The following is a 12395-nucleotide window of genomic DNA, read 5'->3' as shown; positions in this document are numbered from 1 at the left end:
AACTTTGAGGTAACAAAGATGTCCTTCAGTAGATGAACAGATAAACTAATTGGAGTACAACCAGATAATAGAATATCATTCATGTTCAGTTCAGTTCAGTTGCTCAGTCATGTCTGACTCTTTGCAACCCCATGGACTGCAGTACTCTAGGCTTCCCTGTCCATCACCAACTCCCGGAGCTTGTTCAAACTCATGTCCATCAAGTCGGTGATGCCATCCAATCATCTCATCCTCTGTCGTCCCCTTCTCTTCCTGCATTCAATCTTTCTCAGCATCAGGGTCTTTTCCAATGAGTCAGTTCTCATCAGGTGGCCAAAGTATTGGTATTTTGGCTTCAGCATCAGGCCTTCCTTCCAATGAATATTCAGGACTGATTTCTTTAAGGACTGACTGGTTGGATCTCCTTGTAGTCCAAGGGACTCTCAAGAGTCTTCTCCAACACCGTGGTTCAAAAGCATCAATTCCTCGGCACTTGGCTTTCTTTATAGTCCAACTCTCACACCCATACATGACTACTCATAAAATCATAGCTTCGACTAGATGGACCTTTGCCGGCAAAGTAATGTCTCTGCTTTTTAATATGCTGTCTAGGTTGGTCATAGCTTTTTTTCTAAGGAGCAAGTGTCTTTTAATTCCATGGCTGCAGTCACCATCTGCAGTGATTTTGGAGCCCAAGAAAATAAAGTCACTGTTTCCATTGTTTATCCATCTATTTGCCAAGAAGTGATGGGACCAGATGCCATGATCTTAGTTTTCTGAATGTTGAGTTTTAAGCCAACTTTTTCATTCTCCTATTTCGCTTTCATCACAAGGCTCGTTAGTTCCACTTCACTTTCTGCTGTAAGGGTGATATCATCTGCATATCTGAGGTTATTGATATTTCTCCTGGCAATATTGATTCCAGTGTGTGCTTCATCCTACAAGCCTTCCCAGGTGGTTCCAAGTGGGTAAAGAATCTTCTTGCTAGTGCAGTAGACACAAGAGATGGGAGTTTAAACCATGGATTGGGAAGATCCCCTGGAATAGGAAATGGCAACCCACTCCAGTATTCTTGCCTGGAAGATTCCAGGGACAGAAGAGCCTGGCTATGGGGTTGCAACAAGTGGGTAGCCTATCCCTCTTCCAGGGGGACTTCCTGGCCCAGGAATTGAACCAGGGTCTCCTTCATTCCAGGCAGATTCTTTACCAGATGAAAAGAATACTACTACCTGAGAATATTACTACCCAGGAAGCCCAATAGGAGCAGTGAACTGCTTTTTCAGAGTGACTTTTTCAATATAACTGAAGAGTCTCTGCACAGGAAAAGAACAAGTCTACTGAGATTTGGGTGATGGGTGTTCAGTAGGCGGATGGTCTCCCCTTTTCTCTCAGTCACACTTTCCTACATGCCAGTCTATTAGTGCCTATCATCCAAACTTGCAATTTGGCAGAATTTCCATTTCTCTGGTGCTGTTTGCCACATCTGTATGCTAGCATGAAACTGACTCCTCTACCAAAGAAAACGTCCCACATTGACCTGACCACAGGGTACTCATAGGACAAATGCAAGATAAAGCACCGACAGCAAAAGAAAGTTCACATCATCTCACTTTGCTTTACTCACAGTGTTCACAATTCACACTACATTCATTTCTGAAAGGATTTACTATCAGTTTGGTTTGACCTACTGTCAAAATCTCAATGAAAATGGAACCCAGAAGTGCACTCCTACAAGTGAAAAGCAACAACAGAACTCTCATTTATAATCACTTATGATAAGGTGCAATTGTGTATCACCATTGAGAAAATCGTGTAAATTGGATTCTAATTGTATACTCTAGTATATTATACACCAGCAAATACAGTAGTCAAACAACGATTGTTAAATCACTGATGCCTAAGGGTTCATTCAATGGATTATACTGTCAGATTATCCAAACCAGCATGGTCTCTCATGGGAAGGCACTGTACCCTGGCTCACCATTGGCACTGGACAGCCATCTCTCAAGTGCACTGATTGGAACTGATTATTGCAAGCAGTTGAAAGAACTCCTAGAAATGACTTCAGAATTTGAACCACATTACTTCTATCCCGTCCACCCATGTTGATTAGAATGTATGAAAAGCAAGATACTAAGCCTTGTTGAGAACTTTTCATTTCTAATTGCTAGAGAGGATAAATAGAGCCCTGGCTCAGTAGTATGAAAGGTCAACTGTATAGAGCTAGATGACCACTGCTGTATCAATCCCCAGGCTGGCAAGGGTTTTGAAGGGCTCTGGGTTCTTGACACATTCTCAGGGAGGAATGGAGGTTGAGCAAAGAGTGGACACTGGAGAAAGTGTGAATGTCCCCTAAGGCAGTGCCAAGGAATTTCCAGGCGCCATCAACAAGGTGGAATCAAGATTGCCAGGAGAAATATCAACAAACTCAGATATGCAGATGATACAACTCCAATGGCAGAAAGTGAAGAGGAACTAAAGATCCTCTTGATGAGGGTGAAAGAGGAGAGTGAAAAAGCTGGCTTGAAACTCAACACTAAAAAAAAATAAAATAAAGTAAAACAAGATCATCACTTCGTGGCAACTAGAAGGGGGAAAAGGGGAAGCAGTGGCAAGTTTTCTTTTCTTGGTCTTCAAAAATCACTGCAGACGGTGACTGCAGCCATGAAATTTAAAGACTCTTGCTCCTTGGAAGGAAAGCTATGACAAACCTAGACAGCATATTAAAAAGCAGAAATGTTACTTTGCCAACAAATGTCTGTATGGTCAAAACTATGGTTTTTTCCAGTAGTTATGTATGGATGTGAAAGCTGGACAATGCAAAAGGCTGAGCACCAAAATTGATGCCTTCAAACTCTGGTGCTAGAAAAGACTCTCGAAAGTCCCTTGGACTGCAAGGAAATCAAGCTAGTCAATCCTAAAGGAAATCAACCATGAGTATTCATGGAAGGACTGATGTTAAAGCTGAAGCTCCAATATTTTGACCACCTCTGCAAAGAGTTGACTCATTAGAAAAGACCCTGATGCTGGGAGAGATTGAAGGCAGGAGAAAGGGACAACAGGGGACGAGATGGTTGGATGGTATCACCAATTCAATGGACATGAATTTGAGCAAGCTCCAGGAGATGGTGAAGGACAGGGAAGCCCGGCGTTCTGCAGACCATGTTGCAAAGAGCCAGACACGACTGAGCAACTGAACAGCAACAAATCAATCAACATAAACCTACTCTGATAGAGTTCATCCCTTTCAAATGAAAGTTGAAATTAACCCCCAAGAATTTAGAACAGTTTACATCTTTACTTGTAATTTCTATAACTATTCTTCACTGTAAAGCAGTCTGTTCCAATTAAAAGCTAGAACTCTAAGCTCGAGAATAGAAGAAAATACGAATAGTATAATCACCGTCACCACTGCCATCATCATAACAAGGAATAACAAACACTTATCATTTATATACCAGGCCCAGGTTAGGCATTTCACATGTTGACTGACTCTTCTTCTGACAAGTCCACGGTGGCTGATTATCATGCAAGTTTACTGATGAGAAAACTGAGGCATAGCTTAAGTAACTTACCCAAGATCTCACATTTAGCACATGCCATGTGGTGCATCCCAGGAAACATGATAGCAGAATTGATTTCAACCGTATTCTGTCATCTTTTCTAAAGAGAATCAAAAGAATCAGAGTTGGCAAGCATCTTATTGTCAATTTTACTCATTTAATAGGAAAAAAATACACACATTTGCCAAGAATTGTTAAGTAGGTCACCCACATTGTGCAGCTAGCTGGGAGGAGACGAGAACGGCTATGTGGTCCTGATGCTTAGCCCAGAACCTCTCCTCCTCTGCTGGGCCAGCATGTACATCCCTCTCACTCATCTGTACCTATAGTCAATGCGTCAACAAGCAAGGTCCTGTTGTAAGAAGCAGAGACACCCTCCCATTCACATATTATAAGATCAATACAACTAGGACAGAAAAATAAAGATGACTCTGCCACGGAATAAAGGCATGAAGCACTGTGCCAGGGACTGTTTTGCACAGTCCCTCCTGCCACTGGTCTTTGTTCCACAGAGAAGATAAACGGTACATTAATGAACTAAACATGCTGTAAGTGTTGAGAAGAAAGTGAATAGAAATCTGTAAATATATATATATATATATATATATATATATATATATATATAAAATAGAAAGGAGAATGAGGCTTGTTTTTAAAGAGAGGGTTTTGAGAGAATTGATTTTGTCAACCAACGGTCTGTTCATTCAGTATAGAATGCACTAAATATAATTAAATAAAGAACCCGCCTGTCAATGCAGTAGACTTAACAGACGCAGGTTTGATCCCTGGGTTGGGAAGATCCCCTGGAGGAGGACCTGGCAACCCACTCCAGTATTCTTGCCTGGCTAATCCCATGGACAGAGGAGCCTGGCAGGCTAAAGTCTATAGCATTGCACAGAGTAGGACACGACTGAAGTGAGCCGGCATGGCACAGCAATTACATAAATTGATCATGGGGGATGGGCATACATGACATGCTTCTTTACTATTTTCTTAAAGTTCCAAACTAAATGTGTGTGATGCCATTAATTGTACAGAAATCTGGATTAGGTGAACCTATTTGAATTTTAGAAGTAGGTTGCTTCTTCCAGCAATGAGCAAACGATGGCAAGGAGATCCATATAGAAGATTACCTTTTATCACAACTCATGCATTTGCATGTTGAAAATAAACTGATGTACGAATAACCTTGGTTATTTAAAAATAAGAAATGAGATACAAATAATTCAAAAATGCTAATTAAATGCAATTGCAATCAAATTCTTGTATGTCAATTTAAAAGAAAGACATATCATTGTATTATTGTGTATAAGTAAAAGAAAAATTTCCAGTTCAAACTATGAACATATATGTTCTTACCTTTGAAGATAAGATTTCCCTTATCAATGGAAAAATGCCAAAACAAAATCAGTGTATCTTTATTCAAAGAATGTCATATAAATCAAAACACTTGGCATAGAAAAAGAGGCAGCTTCCCAAGTTGTGCTAGTGGTAAAGAGCCCACCTGCCAATGCCTAAGAAGACTTGAGTTCAAATCCAGGATCCCCTGGAACTATTCTTGCCTGGAGAATTCCATCAACAGAGGAGCCTAGTGGGCTACAGTCCATGGGGTTGCAAAGAGTTGGACTCGAAAAGCAACTTAGCACTGAGTCATAGTACACTTTTTATATTTAATGGGAAATAGGTAATTCTTTTTATTGATACATTTCTAATATTATTTGTAGCCGATTTTTTTTTCATTTTTTTAATAGAAAGCACTTGAATGAAACGTCTTTTGACAACTTTGAATCTGGTTATCTGTGTGCCTACCCTTCTGAAACAGTACAAATATTGAGAGACATCCATGTAACAGCTGGTGCTTCCCTGTGCTACCTTCCTTCTTTCTTTAGACCGTGTCGGTGTCTGTCTCTGTCCTCACGCTGAGCTGCATTGCCTTGGACCGGTGGTATGCTATCTGTCACCCTCTGATGTTTAAGAGCACAGCCAAGCGGGCCCGGAACAGCATCGTCATCATCTGGATCGTGTCCTGCGTCATAATGATCCCTCAGGCCATTGTCATGGAGTGCAGCACCATGCTGCCCGGCTTAGCCAATAAAACCGCTCTCTTTACCGTCTGTGATGAGCGCTGGGGAGGCAAGTCCAGTGTGGTCCTTACATTGATATGATAGCTGTGAATTGGGAATCTGATTTGCATAACGCTTGTAAAGCTGGCCTTCTTTATTTTATTGACATTCATTAGTATCATTTTGCAAAAACATGAAAAATCAAGTTGAAATCCAAAACGATTTCACAGAATCCCTCCACCCATTTTGAACCTTTAGATGGCACGACTATCTAGCTGTTGTATTGTTCAGCTGGGGATATGAACTTTTCTTCAGTTTTCTAAAACATCCAAAGGACTCATTTATAATAACCCAAATATGTATTTTGAAATTATTAACATTTTATAACATGGGCAGACCATTATATTTCCGCAGGTGTTGGGTTCCCTAATGGGGCTTCAAATGCAACTGAATTTTTCATGTTAAAGTTTTCATGTTAAAGCCTGGAGACATGACTGTCTTTTCTATTGACCTATGTTGATCTTTGAGTCAAACCAGCTAAATATGCTTTCTCTATTCATTACACAGTAAATTGATAAATTTTACCACTGACATAATTATTTTCTGATTTCAGAGTTATACTAATAATGGAATTACGATCTTACTTGGTTTCCCACCTGACATGGTCAGTAGTTAAATTTAAACAATCAGAAGAGGGAGGTGTTATGTTCCTTTGGTTCAGAACGCTCAGCAACAGTCTGAGTTCTGCAACAGTCTGAGTTCTGTAACAGTGGAACCACTTTTATCAGTGCCTGATGACGGCATGAATCCGGACAGAGCAAAGAATGAAAGAAAATAAAATAAGGCTGCATCTCCCAGCACTGTTTACAAAATTGTTACATGAAATTTAAAGAAAAGAATCTATTCTCCTCTGGTTAAGTATATTACAATGGTTCATATTTAGACGCTGTAAACATCAGGAAAGCATTTGTCTATTGGAAAGATGTATCAATAGAGGCAGTGTACCCCAAGGATGGCTGGCTCATGGACTTCTGATTTTCAAGTATTTGAATCTCTGAATTCATGTTAATTCCTAACTTGGTACTTTATTGGAACCCTGAAAAGAGAAAAATTAGGGACTGAAAAATTAGGCATATATTTTCACTGCAGCAAAATAAAACTCAAAAAATATTACAATTACTCCATATATTATCCAAAGACCTATAATAAGCAAAATTTCAAAACCCGCTTTATCTTTTATTCCAGATATTAAATGCCCCTTTATAAAATTTAGTTTTTCCCTTCATTTCTAACATTGCAATTCTTTTGTTATGTTTCTTTCTGGATCTTCTTTGGTTTTTTATGTGTTTCCTCATTAACAAGGCAGACAAAAACAAAATGAGTGGAAAGTTCCAAAATGATAGAAATATTTCTTAAGTGGTTTTGGTCCCATTTATTTAATGTTCAAACAACATCTTGAGTACTTAGGATATGCCAGAAACTGTGCCAACCTGAAGAGAAATGGACTCTGCCTAAGGGAACACGTTGTATATACTGAGGCTGAAAGGCAAATAAATAAAGTTTTACAGTGTGATTAGTATTTTAACATACTTAGATATAAAATGCTAGGAGCACAAATTAGAGGACAGACTCAGTCCTGGCCATTTGAACAAAGTTTACAAGCAGCTGCTAACACTTCAGCAAAGCATTAAAAGTGAACAGGGAGGAAACTCAAGGGGCAATTCATTTACTCAGGGTTTGAGCTCTGGTCACTTAGAATGAACTTGTTTTGCCTCTTGATTTGGCTATGTTTTAATGTTTAAATGGGGCTTCCTTGGTGGTTCAGACAGTAAAGAATCTGCCTGCAATGCGGGACACCCAGATTCGATCCCTAGGTTGGAAAGATCCCCTAGAGAAGGGAATGGCTACCCACTCCAGTCTTGCCCAGAGAATCCCATGAACAAAGGACCCTGGCAAGAGTCAGATGGGGATGAGCGACTAACACTTTCACTTTCTTTATAATGTTTAAATATCTCAATTATTTTTCAGTTTAAGAAAGACTAAAAATGTGGAGATTCACTAGCATGAGTGTGATTCTCTCTCAGTGCACAATTTAATAATTTGGTTGATTAAAAACTTTAAAAACTGAGCAAAGATTTTCCAGACAGGGAAGAGAGGAAAGGGAAAAACTGAGGGTGTCCTAGGAAGTAGAAAACCTACACAATGGGCACCATCCCTTGAAGACAAAAGTAAGAGAGTTCAAACTTATAGTTTCTGGATTGCAGGGGTAGACAGTCTAAAGAATTGTGTTTGGGGAAAGGTGGGCTGGGGACCAACTGTGACCTGTCTCTTAGGTAATTCCTATACAATGAGTTCTATTTGGAAAAGAGTCTAAAGATCTCTTGATTGGAGTAATTTAGTTAATCATGATGAAATTGAACCATAAATTAAATTATTTGTTCAATATTATGAAGCAAACAAGCACATTAAAACCTGAGTGTTGCTGAGCCCAGGTTTGGTTGCTTGCCACACTAAAAGTCAGTAATTGAGAGGAAAGTTTCGGGAGAAAGGAAATGTGATTTAATCAGAAAAGCGGACAATCTGGGGAGAAGGTGGACTTATGTCCCAAGACAAACTAAAGGATCCTCTCAGCCATGACAATCTTTAAATGGAAAGAGGGGAAGGATCTTAGTGAATCATTGAGGCAAGAGGTTGGGTTCTGCATTTGTCTCCATTGTGTGCAAACTGGCTGACTCTCTTCATATTGTCTAGATGTCTGCCTGCAGGCTTGCTAACGGAACTACTGAGGGGAGATAACTAGTCATTCTTTCACTACTTAGCTCTTCATTCTTACTTCTTTAAATCTAGGAAAAGAACCAGCAGTGTAGGCAAGGCATAGTGCACATTCAGGAGAACGTTAACTCGGGAGCTAGGTTAAATTACCTAGTGATCTCATCCCTATAATTAGATTCTATTAAGGTGTGTGTGTGTGTGTGTGTGTGTGTGTGTGTGTGTAAGTGTTAGCTGTGTCCGAGTCTTTACGACCCCATGGACTGTAACTCATCAAGTTCCTATACCCATGGGATTTCCCAGACAAGAATACTGGAGTGGGTAGCCATTTCCTTCTCCAGGGGCTCTTCCTGACTCAGGGATCAAACCTGGATCTCCTGCATTGCAGGTGGATTCTTTGCCATCTGAGTCACCAGGGAAATCCACTTTGAGGTTAGAAGGGGACAGAAATGGGCAACAGAGCTGCTTTCAACTCACACATTGATCATCTGTAAGTTCATGGAGACAGCAATTACATTAGGTAATTAGCTTCATTTATAAGTTTGGCAGACCAATTTTATAAACTTGTCCTTTTTTTAGTGTTGCCCTGAATGATTAAGTTGCATTAACCCCAATGAGCAAAAGGATTGTAGAATTAGGGGATCCAGTTAGTCATAATGATTAAGTAAATAGCTGCATCATTTTCCAATTACCTTTAAGCAACAGATATAAATCTCTAAAACTTATCCTAACCTCTCACATTTTATTACCTATAGGTAATATTTATTACCTCCATTTATGGAAGGAGTGTTTTCTTTAAAAAATAAGAAATTATTGTCAAAATATCTAAAAACCTAAATTCAGTTTTGAGAAGTCATTTAGAAAACCTATTTGAAAGTGATTTTATATTGGTGTTTAATTATTCTAAATGTTTTTAAAGGCAAAGTAATACTGTATTGAGTTGATCATCCACAAAATCAAGCAATAAAAGATATTATATTAGTTTTTCATACATTAAATGAAATCAATATAACTTTATGTTTTCAAGAAGCGTATGAAAAATGCAAAGTAGGTTCTTATTATTCTGCTCATTAGACATCTAGTTTATTATAATGATTTTTGCATAGCATAAGTTTTGTTAATATAAGCTATGTATGTCTACATTTCTTTTCTTTTTTAATTAATTAATTTATTTTTGGCTTCACTGGGTCTTTGTTGCCACCAGGGCTTAGTCTAGTTGCTGTGAGCAGGGGCTACCCTCAAATTACAGTGCAAGGACTTCTCACTGCAGTGGCTTCTCTTCTCTTGCAGAGTATGGGCTTCTAGGGTCCATGGACTTCAGAGGATGTGGTTCATGGGCTTTAGATTTAGAGCACAGCTTAGTAGCTGTGGTTCATGGGCTTAGTTGCCATTAGCATGTGGAATCCTCCTGGACCAGATTCGAACTTGTGTCCCCTGCATTGGCAGGCAAACTCTCAAGCATGAGACCACCAAAGAAGTCCCTGTAACTCTATATTTAACTTAAAAATTTTAAGCTTGGACAAAAATGTGTGATAGTCAGAAGCTAAAGTCACCAAAAGGGTTCAAACCTAGGTTCAATCTTTGGGTCAGAAGATCCCCTGGAGAAGGGAAAGGATAACCACTCCAATATTCTTATCTGGGAAATCCCATTGACATAGGAGACTGGTGGGCTACAGCCCATGGGGTCATAAAGCTAAAGGTCAGCTTTCATTCCAGTCCCCAAAAAAGGCAACGCCAAAGAATGTTCAAACTACCATCTAATTGCACTCATTTCACACGCTAGCAAAGTAATGCTCAAAATTCTTCAAGCTAGGCTTAAACAGTATGTGAACTGAGAACTTCCAGATGTTTAAGCTGGATTTAGAAAAAGCAGAGAAACCGGAGATCAAATTGCCAACATCCACTGGATCATAGAAAAGGCAAGAGAGTTTCAGAAAACCATCTACTTCTGCTTCATTGACTGTCCTAGAAGACTTTGATTGTGTGGATCACCACTAACTGTGGAAAATTCTTCAAGAGATGGGAATACCAGACCACCTGACCTGCCTCCTGAGAAACCTATATGCAGGCCAAGAAGCAACAGTTAGAACCAGACATGGAAAAATGAACTGCTTCCAAATTGGGAAAGGAGTATGTCAAGACTGTATATTGTCACCCGGTTTATTCAACTTACATGCAGAGTACATCATGAGAAGTGCTGGGCTAAATGAAGCACAAGCTGGAATCAAGATTGCCAAGAGAAATATCAATAATCTAGGACTTGCAGATGACACCACCCTATGACAGAAAGTGAGGAGGAACTAAAGCCTATTTATGAAAGTGAAAGAGGAGAGTGAAAAAGCTGGCTTAAAACTCAACATTCAGAAAACTAAGATCATGGCAACTGGTCCCATCACTTCATGGCAAATAGATGGGAAAACAATGGAAACAATGATAGCTCCAAAATCACTGCAGATGGTGACTGAAGCCATGAAATTAAAATATGCTCCTTGGGAGAAAAGTATGACAAACCAAGGCAGCATGTTAAAAAAGTAGAGACATTACTTTGCCAACAAAGGTCCATCTAGTCATAGCTATGGTTTTTCCAGTAGTCATATATGGATGTGAGATTTGGACCATAAAGAAAGTTGAGCACTGAAGAATTGATGCTTTTGAACTGTGGTGGTGGAGAAGACCCTTGAGAGTCCCTTGGACTGCAAGGAGATCAAACCAGTCAATCCTAAAGGGAATCAGTCCTGAATATTCATTGGAAGGACTGATGCTGCAGCTGAAGCTCTGATACTTTGGCCACCTGATGCAAGGAGGTGACTCATTAGAAAAGACCCTGATGCTGGAAAATATTGAAGGCAGGAGGAGAAGGGGATGACAGAGGATAAGATGGTTGGATGGCTTCACCGACTCAATTGTCATGAGCTTGAGCAAGCTTCGGGAGATGGTGAAAGACAGGGAAGCCTGGCATGCTGCAGTCCATGGGGTCGCAAAGAGTTGGACATGACTGAGTGACTGAAAAACAACAAAGTCACTGTAGGACGTTATATTTTACAGGGTTAGCTCTCTAAAGTTCAAACATCTTGAAAGTCCAAATACCATTTAGCCTAATTAAAAAATATTTATTGTGAAGTATCTTTTATTTGTGTTTAACTCATAAACTGTATTCCTTATCTTTCAGTATCAGTTCAGTCTCTCGGTTGTGTCCAACTCTTTGAGAACCCATGGAATATAGCACAGCAGGCTTCCCAATCCATCACTAACTCCTGGAGTTTACTCAAACTCATGTCCGTAGAGTCGGTGATGCCATCCAAACATCTCATCCTCTGTTGTCCCCTTCTCCTCCTAACTTCAATCTTTCCCAGCACCAGGGTCTTTTCCAATGAGTCAGTTCTTCACATCAGGTTACCAAGGTATTGGAGTTTCAGCTTCAGCATCGGTCCTTCCAATGAATATTCAGGACTGATTTTCTTTAGGATGGACTGGTTGGATCTCCTTGCTCTCCAAGGAACTCTCAAGAGTCTTCTCCAACACCACAGTTCAAAAGCATCAATTCATCAATGCTCAGCTTTCTTTATAGTCCAACTCTCACATTTGTACATGACTAATGGAAACACCATAGCTTTGACTAGACAGACCTTTGTTGGCAAAATAATGTCTCTGCTTTTTAAATGCTGTCTAGGTTGGTCATAACTTTTCTATCCAGGAGTAAGTGTCTTTTAATTTCATGACTGCAATCACCATATGCAGTGATTTTGGACCCCCCAAAAACAAAGTCTGTCACTGTTTCCCTTGTCTCCCCATCTATTCATCATGAAGTGATGGGACCAAATGCCATGATCTTAGTTTTCTGAATGTTGAGTTTAAGCCAACTTTTCACTCTCCTCTTTCACTTGCATTAAGAAACTCTTTAGTTCTTCTTCGCTTTCTGCCATAATGGTGGTATGATCTGCATCAGTTCAGTTCAGTCGCTCAGTTGTATCTGAGGTGGTATAATCTGCATCTTTGAGGTTATTGATATTTCTCCTGGAAA

At 39.7% G+C, this 12395-nt stretch overlaps 1 protein-coding gene across 1 annotated transcript in view; it reads left to right on the top strand.

The window, feature by feature from the left end:
- The window catches only part of HCRTR2 (hypocretin receptor 2), a 130846-nt gene that overhangs the window by 95029 nt on the left and 23422 nt on the right, over positions 1–12395 (top strand). The window contains exon 3 of the mRNA XM_070778366.1: positions 5432–5675. Within this exon, the coding sequence (XP_070634467.1) occupies positions 5432–5675 (244 nt within the window). The remainder of the gene's footprint in view (positions 1–5431; positions 5676–12395) is intronic.

Source organism: Bos indicus, chromosome 23 (assembly GCF_029378745.1).
Source record: "Bos indicus isolate NIAB-ARS_2022 breed Sahiwal x Tharparkar chromosome 23, NIAB-ARS_B.indTharparkar_mat_pri_1.0, whole genome shotgun sequence".
Classification (NCBI taxonomy): domain Eukaryota; kingdom Metazoa; phylum Chordata; class Mammalia; order Artiodactyla; family Bovidae; genus Bos; species Bos indicus.
This window is presented reverse-complemented; position numbering and strand designations above follow the sequence as displayed.